This window comes from Balaenoptera acutorostrata, chromosome 7, assembly GCF_949987535.1.
Source record: "Balaenoptera acutorostrata chromosome 7, mBalAcu1.1, whole genome shotgun sequence".
NCBI lineage: Eukaryota > Metazoa > Chordata > Mammalia > Artiodactyla > Balaenopteridae > Balaenoptera > Balaenoptera acutorostrata.
Window position 1 is genome coordinate 72,683,856 of NC_080070.1, and position 11,392 is coordinate 72,695,247.

At 39.4% G+C, this 11,392-nt stretch overlaps 1 protein-coding gene across 3 annotated transcripts in view; it reads right to left on the minus strand.

The window, feature by feature from the left end:
• The window catches only part of SNX13 (sorting nexin 13), a 146,827-nt gene extending 135,814 nt beyond the window's left edge, over positions 1-11,013 (minus strand). For 2 of the 3 annotated variants that reach the window (XM_028164514.2, XM_007164874.3), the window contains exon 1: positions 10,782-11,013. In XM_028164514.2, coding sequence (XP_028020315.2) covers positions 10,782-10,793 — 12 coding nt within the window. In that variant the 5' untranslated portion in view covers positions 10,794-11,013. The remainder of the gene's footprint in view (positions 1-10,781) is intronic. The other variant, XM_057549918.1, reaches the window with a different exon arrangement.
• Between the last annotated feature and the right edge of the window lie 379 nt (positions 11,014-11,392).

Sequence of the window (11,392 nt, forward strand, 5' to 3'; positions counted from 1 at the left end):
TCTGCGCACATATCTAAGGAATCAAATAAAAGTGATTTATTAAGATTTAAAAATTCAATTTATCAGAAAAACCTGAAGTAACTAAACTGACACTAATATCTTAGTCCTTGGTACCCCTTAAGAATCTGGTGTAGATTTTGTAGGTATTAGTATTCAGATAACTTTCAAGGTATATTCTAGTGTTGGTACAGGTTCAGACAAATTTCCTTCACGTTCCTGAAGGCTGTACAATAACAACGCCACATCAAAACAATGACCCTGAAAGTACTACAAGATGCTCTTAATTCACAATAAAAAATAAAGCTCAACATTGTTCTCTGTTAACTCAGAGATTATGAGGCTTTTTAATGAAGATAAATTAAGACAAGAGGTATACAATCACAAAATGAAATTATACTGAACTGTATTATCTAAAAATATATATAAACTGTTGTATACATTCGCCTTTTAAATTTTTAAGCAATGGAAAGTATTTTTAAACCCATTAAGTGGAGTATAACTTAAAAAATAAAAGTTAAATTATTGTGGCCTGTTTAATTTGCTGGAGGGGGAAGAAAAGGGTGAAGGTTAGGGGAAAAAACTGAGAAAGCAAGCACGCCTACAGACATAGAGGAGAATAATAAAAGAGGTGAGGGAAAAAATCAACACATTCACAAAGCAACAGCGACAAGGGGGAAAAAATAAGTATAGTAAGGAAAATAGAGACAGACACAGATTCACCCACAAAGGTGGCACAATCTTCAGCTAAGTAAAATATTACCACATGAACACTCCACGCTTTGAATATAACAATTTATTGTACTATTACATGAATGCAGATAAGCAGCTGTGAATAAAGGAACTGAATTTACATTCTTAATACCCATATTTAGATGTATAAGTACAAATCTTATTTGTAATAACTTAGCCTAAGTCTTTTTCTTAACCTACACAGTATACTAATACCAATCAAGCTAACTACATAATTTTTTTAAACAAAGGATTTTAACATTCCTCATCTTTCTATTCCCTATAAAAGGAACAAAAGCTTAAATAAGGAGAAAAGCTTAAATAAATGCTGAGCTACTTTACCTAAAACTTGATCAAATTGACAAGAACCTTAGTACTTCCCGTAGCAGAAAACTACACAACACTGGCATTTTTTAAAGCATAATACGAGATTATACTACAACTTTTCCCTTTCACTTCATCTATGGTAAAAGCTTTAGTGGGCAGAAGAAATTATTGGTCGGTCAAAAGTCCTAGTTATGACCACAGTATACAAGTGTCACCTCTCTTGATTTCCTCCTGCTATTTAGTCTAGATCTAGCTCTTAGTGCAATACATAAATTAGAAAGTTAATAAAAACTGAGAAAGGGAAGCATTAGATCATCTGCATCAAAGGGGATTATTTTGTTTAATTTGACATTTTTAAACTTCCTCAATAAAACAAAGACAGAATACAAAAAACAACTTCAAACACATTCTAAGTTATACAAAATAAACCACTTGTTATTTACTTCTGAGGAAATAATAATTAAAATCTAGTTATTTCTTGAGTTTTATTGTGGGAAATACTGCGTGCAGTACTTAACATGTTATTTCACTTAATACTTAGAACAACCCTATGGGGTATCATTAATTTAAAAGTTACACAGATGAGAAAACTGAGGCTCAAAAAGGTTAATAACTTTCTAAGGTCAAAATATTCTGAAGTGACAAAACAGATTCAAATCGAAATAATCTGACACCAACTGCCACTCTTAACCAAAAGCATACACTCTTCTTCAAAACTAAGAATGTCCAATTTGTGATTAGAAGATATATATATGTGGTGGGGTGGGGGGGGGAGAGAGAGAGAGAGAGAGAAAAGAGAGATAGAGATGATTAACACTCTTGAGTCCCAGTACAAAGACAATCTCATTAACTTCTGTAGTTCTATAAATTTTGCATTAGTGCCTATTGTTTGATTGAATATTCTGAGCTATCAGACATTAACTGGAAGAGCTTTCTCATTCAAAAAATATATTTTTATAAATTATAGAATATTCTTAAGCCTAATTGATTTTTCTAAAATTTTTATATAATCAACACACCCACTATTTGTAAAGTCCATTATTTCAGTTTCTTTTTCTGTACCTTTGTTGTGTTCCACCTTTCAAGTTGTCGCCAACCTCCCTCTAGACCTCTTCCTCTTATTCTGCTAACTCTTACCAGGATTAGACTATTGCAACGGTTTGACTGTTGAACACTTAGGTAGTACTCAAGAAAAGCATCTGATGTTAGTAATTAACACTGGACGTTAAAGTAGCTTAGTTATATTAACAGTTGTGATCTGATTAAACACCCTGAGGAAAGTTCTGGGGAAGAAAAAAAATGCCACCTCAAATAATCTCAGGAAGAGAAATCAAGAACAAATTCTAAAGTACAATATTATGACTTGGAGAAACATTAGATAACACATAATATCATAGTATCTTAAAATCAGACCATTATTTCCCAAAATCTATGTAATAACTGAGGTGAAATTTTATTTCAGACTTAACTCTTCCATTAAAACTGTACAACTTCAGTTTTATAACTTCCAAGCCTCAAATGATCGTGAATCCAAGAGCCATTCTCCATACATGTCCTGTTGTCACACAACTCTGGCCTGAAAATAAAAGATGTCACAATACAAAGAATCACAGACTCGCTCACCTGCCAAACCACAACCAGGCTAAAGATAGCTCCAGGGTTCCAAGAGCAAAACCAATTCAGGTTTAAATGGAGTAACATTCAAGGACTCTCCAATAATGCAGGGCTAAGGTCAAAAGCAAAACAGGATTCACCTTAGGAATTTCACAGCTGCATCAGAATTAAAAGGTCCCTCAGGAAATTGGAGAAAACAGTGCAGTAATCTAACAATGGTGAATTATTCCAGTTGATTGTATATGAGCCTCTGGCATTAACTGAAAGATCATTAAACCAGCTGCAGAATTATTTTACTGAACTTTTCTGGTACATATTATTTCTGAATATACAATGGAATTATAGATGGGTGAAATGACCTAACAATGCTCTAAGAGTGACATTGAGAGGTATTTTAGGTAAGAGATCGTGGTAGCAGCTGCCCTCCTAGAAAAGGTACCCCCCAAATTTCCAACTTTTTGAAATTCATGACTAAATTTTTACTCTTACTTGCAAACTTCGAGACAACATTAAAGGTCATACAAACACGAAACACTCAACAAAGCACCATAAAAATCTGCATTACTGTACTATTATAAACAAAGCTTTAGGTTTATCTAGTTCACGAATACAAATGAAATCATAAAAAGTAAGTAGTAAGAAACACAAAATAAAATCCAAGTTGTTCTTGCATTTATGATTTGTTACATGAAAATAACATCAATCTAATCAGATTCTTCTCTGTAGGAAAAATGAAAACAAAATTACATTCTAACTAAATGCTTAATGTTCACCTTTTTTTTTTGTCTAACTTTTGTGTGCGTGTTTTGTGATCCCAAACAAAACATTCAACCGCAGTGTACTATTTTAAAAACCCTAATGGACAGAGATAATAACCAATCCTTGAAGGGTAATTAATGAGATAGTTTAAATTTATCAAAGACGATTTTTGTCTTAGTAATTTTTCAATTTTACTTTCATTTTGCTGGAGGGAATATTCAACATTCTTTTATTTGACAGATATTTAGTGAGGACTAAGCGTTAAGCTCTGTTCCAGGCACTGGGAATACAATGGTAAGGCGCACATTCAGGAGTTTACACGACTATGTGGTATACGGGGGTAGGGACCAAGTATTACTTTTACCAAGGTAATGGAATTCAGCTACGTCTTTCAGTAAAATCTGGTAGACCTCTTAAGGAGATATAAAGAGTCTTTTCATAAAAACAAAACAAAAGACAAATTCACTTTTTTTTTTTTTTTTGCTCCTCTGTTCTCTCTTTTTTTTTTTTTTTTTCCACTTCTCACTGTGAATTAGCTTGGAGCAAATAGAGACAGTAGAAATGGGCTGACTCTTCAGTTGTAAGAAGCAGCTCATTTTAGAGCTGCCATCTCATCCAAACTGGTAGTTTTACCTGGAGTTATAAAGCAAATGCAAGTAATTTCCTTTTAATTACATTCTCCAACCTTTTATTCCTCTTAATTTTTCACCTTTTAATTACATAATTTGTTTTATTCTGACAGAAGACCTCAAAGCTTCAGCTGAGTGGTGGCCAAGCTGGCACCAGTTAGCTCTGACAGTGAATTTTCTGAGGGCAGGTTTCAGGTCAGACACAACTGCAGCACCAGAACTTAGCGTGTGCCTGCCACAGAGTAGGGGTATTTACGTTTGGTGAACAAAGTGATCCACAAAACCGAATCTCCAGTAGTACAAGTTACAACCAAAGCCTTATAAAAATGGTATTAAACAATTAAGAATTAAGAACTTATTTATTTCTTAAGAATCTACCAGGATTTTAACAATTTACCAGGGTTGATTAAAAATAAAGTATTTCTTTTCCCACAAATATTTCACACTATGTATACACAAATGACTACTAACCCTCAAATAAGTAACCTTTTTCAAAATATTTTTTGGAACTGCCCTTTCAGATATTCTCTGGAATCAATTTACCAACCACAGAAGAAACTATCCTTATTATTACTCGGCAAGACATGCTCTCAGTCTATTTTTTTCCTTTCCCTTCTTTTAGTCTAGTCCCTGCCTCCCTGTAACTGCACCAATGGCCAGGGGACACCCTCTGTCTCCTGGGATCCACTGAGAAGCTAGTGAGCAATAAAGCTAGATGGAGCCTAGAACCTGAATTCGTATTAGTGCAAGACATATAGAGAACAAAACTGATGTATTAACCACTAATATTTGTATAATGACTGACAGTTTACGAAGAATTTTACTCTCTATCATTTTATTTGATCTTCATAACAATGTGAGAGTAGCTAGGAAGGTGCTATTATTATCCCAACTTCACAAAGAAGGAAACTAAGGCTCAGAAAGTTCAAACAACTTCCCCAATGTCACATCATAAATAAGTGGTGAAGTTAAGACTCACCCTTAGAATGCCTAACATATAGGTCATATTTGTGTAGCCTCACTATTGTGGTAGTTGATAGACAAAGTATGCAGCACCATGACTTCAACCTATTACTCAAGTTTTAACCATTTTTTATCATGATAAAACAGAGCTGTCCACTTGCTTTAATTCAAAGTTCCCTCTCCTCACAAATATATAAGGCATTGTAATATGAAAATTAAACTTGACTCAGAAATAGAAAGTCAATGTTAGAGTTCCATCAATTGAGGGAGCACTTGATGGTCTGTGAAACTGCAAAATTTCAAAACACAATTTGAAAAACCATACCCTGAGAACCTCACTCAGGAATGCCATAAAGTCACTTAGCTTTGCCACCAAATGGCTAATTAGTGAGTAGCCAGCATTGGAAACTCTTAACCATGATAGAACCTGTTTTCTTCCTCTTCCAGAAGCTCATGCTCCCTCCTTTTCCATTATTACTCAGCTAACAGAGCTTACTTGATCCACCTAAAACGATCTACTTCAAACATCCTCTCATACCCTTTTTTTCTCTCTTTACTCTAGACAATACTCTTTATTCCACAGTTAAACTAGAAATGACACTAAACATAAGCATGAGCACATCTAACAACGTGATTAAATTAAGAGATAAAGCACCCATTATAATCTGCAAATGTCTATACATGTGCTGGTAGTTACTACACACAAAAATGTAAACCCATACACTTTGCAGTGGCCTTATGATTCACAAACCAATGCCTTGTATCTTTAAAACTACAAACGTCTGTACTTTAATTCCATATTTCCTCAAATAAATAAAAGTAATTTTATAAACTTGTAGCAATTAAGGCAAAACTTTTAAACACAGTGGACTAGTTAAGAAACTTTTATCAATTTCTATGAAACACTGGTCAACAAACTTTGGAATAAACCATCTGAACACTAGTATCTCCCTACCTAGGACTCCCAAAGATGGTTATGGAAATCTAAAACCTCTATTTTAATATTCTGAAATCCCAAATGGAAGACCTACATTTATCTAATATAAAGTTGTAGAGTTTAACTAAAAAATCACACATTTGCTTTTGTTTGCAATTCTATCAACCAGCTAGCTAGTTGAAAATCAGAAGTGATGAAAAACGGTATATGCGTGCTAGAATAAAAAAAATAATGAAAATAAATACTAAATAAATATAGTTTATTTATAAGCTCTCTGAAAATCTGGAATCAATGGGGGAAAAATAAAACAAAGGCCCTTTAGAATTCTTGAGACATGGTTGGCAATATTCAACTTGGTTTGTCAAAAGATGTATGTAGAGTGGCAAGCCAGCCTCATTCTAGACAGTAATGTCCTTCTACTTCCCTTATAAAATCTCTTTCTCACCTCTTAACATCCTTTGACTTTTACTTTTTTTTTTTTTTAAGTATTTGTTTATTTATTTATTTATGGCTGTGTTGGGTCTTCGTTTCTGTGCGAGGGCTTTCTCTCGTTGTGGCAAGCGGGGGCCACTCTTCATCGCGGTGCACAGGCCTCTCACTATCGCGGCCTCTCGTTGCGGAGCACAGGCTCCAGACACGCAGTCTCAGTAGTTGTGGCTCACGGGCCCAGCTGCTCCGCGGCACGTGGGATCTTCCCAGACCAGGGCTCGAACCCGTGTCCCCTGCATTGGCAGGCAGACTCTCAACCACTGCGCCACCAGGGAAGCCCCTTAACATCCTTTGAATAGCAATGGGCCTATGCTTCTTGTTCTGGTTAGTAGCCTTTATAATGTCATTAATTAATAATTAAAGAAATAGCTCATGTCATTTAAGGAGTAACCCACCCCAAGAGTATTTCTCTTAACTAATGTATTAATCAACAAAATCAAGTCATAATTTTTTCTTAAGCACTTACTATGGGCAAGAGTGTGTGCGTGTGTGTCTTTAAAAAGAGCTCTGAAAGTCCAAAGACTCTCCCTTAATGCGCAACTCATCACATCTCAGGATTTCCCAAAGCGAAATACAAGAAACTCTGTAAGTATCTGTATTTGTCAGGGTTATCCAGAGAAACAGAACCAATAGGAAATTTTTTTAAGGAGATTTATTATGAGGGACTGGCTCACAAGATTATGGAAGCTGAGAAGTCCCACCATCTGCTGTCTGCAAGCTGGAGAGCCAGGAAAGCCAGTGGTGTAATTCAATCCAAAGGCCTGAGAATCAAGGGAGCTGATGGTATAAATCCCAGTCCAAGGGCAGGAGAAGATGAAATGAAATGTCCCAGCTCAAACAGTGATGCAGAAAAAAGGGGCAAATTCCTTCTTCCTGTTGTTCTACTCAGGCCCTCAACAGATTGGATGGTGCCCACCCACACTGGGGAGAGCAATCTACTTTAACAAGTCCACCAATTCAAATCCTAATCTTATCCTCAAGCAGCGGCACCATCACGGCGGTACCCAGAAATAATGTTTAATGCGGCACCCCAAGGCCAATCAAGTTGACACATAAAATTAACCATCACAGTCTCCATGCAATTTGACACAAATTCTAACACATTCTTTGACAGCAAATCACCTATCAAAAGCTATAAGAAGTCCTTTTTTAACTTCCTTTAGGCAAATCTTCCAAATTTATTTGAACCACAAAATTTTACTCCCTTAATTATTAATCTGGGACCTCTAAAAGTGCAGCAGTTTATGCCTTACCCATCTGTATCATATTTGTTAATCACAAAATCAAGAATTAGTGTTAATATATTAAAAAAATCAATAAATCTGGATGGAAATAACTTAGCACAGCTACAAACAATTTTTATGTAACATTTACTAATGCTCCACATTTACACACAACCCACACAACTACTAAGTTTAAATAAGTACGATTTTTATTCACTATTTTTAAAAGCACAAGTGTCAACAGGCTGGAAACTGGTTTTTATGCACAGACAACCTCTAGAGTATGCCACAGCAGTGGTGCAAATTCAGCATATTTTCCTACACCTTCTATACCTTTAGTTCTCTGTAATAATACATGCTCAGAAATAATAACCCCAGTAGCTTTTTAAAGCGTGTGTAATGAAAATTCACTAATAAATATTTCATTATATTTGAATGTTGTGAAAATTCAGATTAATTGAAACAAATTCTCAGGTAAACATCCTATACCTTAAGTCTGATATATGGAAGTTCACTCCTATCTAAAAAAAAGAGTGGGTAGGGCTTCCCTGGTGGCGCAGTGGTTAAGAATCCGCCTGCCAATGCAAGGGGACACGGGTTCGAGTCCTGGTCCGGGAAGATTCCACATGCCACGGAGCAACTAAGCCCGTGCGCCACAACTGCTGAGCCTGCGCTCTAGAGCCCGCGAGCCACAACTACTGAGCCCATGTGCCAGAACTACTGAGCCTGCACCCTAGAGCCCGTGCTCCGCAACAGAAGCCACCACAATGAGAAGCCTGCGCACCGCAACAAAGAGTAGCCCCCGCTCTCCACAACTAGAGAAAGCCTGCACGCAGCAACAAAGACCCAATGCAGCCAAAAATAAATAAATAAAAGAAAAATAAATTAAAATTAAAAAATAAATTAAATAAAATCTCTCAAGAGAGCCGAAAACTACTCATAGAGAGCAAAATGGTCAGAGTTCTATACTGAGAGTCAGGAGATGGGATTCTAGTTTTACCTTTGCTACTAATAATTGTTTGCCCTTGGACAAGTCTCTGGGCTTCAGTTTTCTCATCTATAAAATGACTACTCACAACCATAGATAAGATCCAAGTACCATTTAATGTGGGCCTTACTTTGGAGAGGTAATCCAGTGTAGTGGTTAACTATAAACTCAGCAGAGACTGCCCAGGTTGGAACCCTGGCTCTTCCACTTAAAAGCTACGCACAGCACACACACACACACACACACATAGCACTAAAGCACATCTAACTACTATCATTGACTTACTGTTTAAAGCATTTCACTGAAAGATGAAAATTATTTTAAAATACAGAAGCTTCAGGGAGTTCCCTGGTGGCCTAGTGGTTAGGATTCCACAGCTTTCACTGCTGTGGCCCAGGTTCAATCCCTGGTCGGGGAATTTACATCCCACAAGCCGCGTGGCACAGCCAAAAAATAAAATAAAAAATAAAATACAGAAGCTTAGAAAGTTCAGCCTTTCCAAATCAAGACTCTCATTTTACTAGCAGGCACTGAGTTCATGTGAAAGCATTACAACTCTTCAAAGGCTGCTAATCTAAGCCAAATTTAACCAAAAGATTATCTCGTAAAATACTGTACATTAGCAACACCACTGAAAATTTATTATAAGGCTAATTATTCCCAACAAAATATCACACTAAAGGTAAAAACAGAACTTCTGCTACTTGTCTTTTTTTTTTTTAACCTAATACTGCTAATGACAACAGAGCTTATGATATACCATAATCTCTGTGAATAAAATTAACCATGGGAATAAAATTAACTACAGGAATGAAAAAAAAAATCTGTGGAATTCAGAAATATAAAGTGAACTACAAACGACTAGAAATAAGTAGATCATGAGTTAAAAATCAACCAATAAGTATTTACCAGGCCCATCCTACACCAGGCTGTGTGCAGATTATTAGGCACAAATACCAAAGTATGAAGTTCCTCAGAGTTAATAAGGCTGGAAAGGCAAGTCCTTTATTATCACATTTTCACACAACAAAAGCCACTCATCTACAAACATTTTTATTTCCTCGTTAGCCCAAGTAGGAATACTTCCCATTGCCCATTAAAATTGTTTGCTATCCTTAGTTCAGCCCACAAAGACGCCCAAACTAGTCCCTGACGGCTGACATTGGAATCTTCACAGGACTTAAAGTGAGTATAGCTTCTAAGATATTTCCTCAAATCCACAAGCTTCAGAATTTATCTTCAATGACCCCCACACTAGCATACACCACAACACATACCTGTGTTAACTTAGGTCAAGTACCTAGTTACATCAATTTCGTTCTTCCCCTTAAAGTACTGCTAGTAAAGGCAAACTCTACTTCTTCAAAAAGTCTGCTTTTTGCAATGGTCATCAAGCACTAGAAAAGGGAAATTGATTGGCTAGTCATAGTTGCCCTACTTCCATTTCAGGACCAAGGGAAAAAACTGTTCCACTGGGAGTACCAAGGAAGTCTTAAGCAAATCAAGAGGACAGATGCTAAACTCAACTTTCTGATTCCTACGATTTAAGCGAAAGGTGACAGGGTGTGGGAGAGGGAGGTGATGTAACTGGGCTATCTAAGTATCCCCCTGAGAAAAAGAGGTCCTCTTCACGAAACAGTCAAGGTAGGGGGTGGGAAACAAACCGGTCTGGCCGAGTGACAAACCCAGGATGCTGACCGAGCTTGGAGGTGGAGGGCCCTGGAGGCCAGGGGCCCGCGAAGAGAGAGACCTCGGGCAAACCGGGGGGGGAACAGGAACCAGCAGCAACACAGAGAGACCGACGCTGCCACAGACCAGCGTGTAAGGGGACGCCACGAAGGGAGCGGCCAGTTAGGAGGCAGCGACGGCAGGAGGGAGACCAGTGCCAGGGGCGACGGGCAAGTGGCAACTGCGAAAGAGGCACAGGCAGCCGGAGGTGGCGGGACTGTTGAGTCAGCACTGCTCCTCTTCAGGGGGAACTTGTAGGATCCCCGCTCTGCTCGGGCCCCGGGGCCCGCTACCAAGGGTCGGGCCCGCAGGCGGCGGAAATAATGTTATCCGACCGGCCGGCGCCGGCCCCTTCCCCATTTCACAGGTAAACACTGGCCGCCTTCGCCGCTTACCTCTGTTAACATTATTACACCCCGGGGAAGTGAGCTCCTCCCTAGCCTCGCCGCATGGCAACAGCCGAAGCAGCAGCGAAAACCGCCTGAGCCGCCGCCAACGGCGGCAACAGCTCCCTCAGTCCTCTCCCGGGCGGCGGCTTTACTCGGCTTCGTTGGCTTCCCCCCGGCCCGGCTGCTCGCGACGGACGCGCCGCCATCTTGGAAGAGCGACGTCCGCGTCTCCCCGCGACGTGCGCTCCCATTGGCGGGCGCCGGGGCAGCCGGCGTCTCGTGACCGTCGCCATAGCGCCGGCGCGAGGGGAAGTGGAGGCGGGTGGCCGGAGACCCAATCGGCGCCAGCTGCAAGGGCCCCGGGGCAGGGCGCAGAGGCCGACTTGGGACCGCTGGGAGGGCAAAGAGACCCCAGCGCGGGGCCAGCCCGGGAGTCGGTGCGCGCGTCCGCGCCGGCCGCTGACCCTCCGCCGCACGCCGGGGTGGGTCGGCCCTGGGGTGCAGCGAGACCGGCAGAGGCCGAGGCTTCGACCGATGGCGTTGCGGACCTCGCGCGTCTCGGGGACAAGGCGGCAGATGTCCAGTAGAAAAACTTCCTTCTCGCATATCTCCGGCCC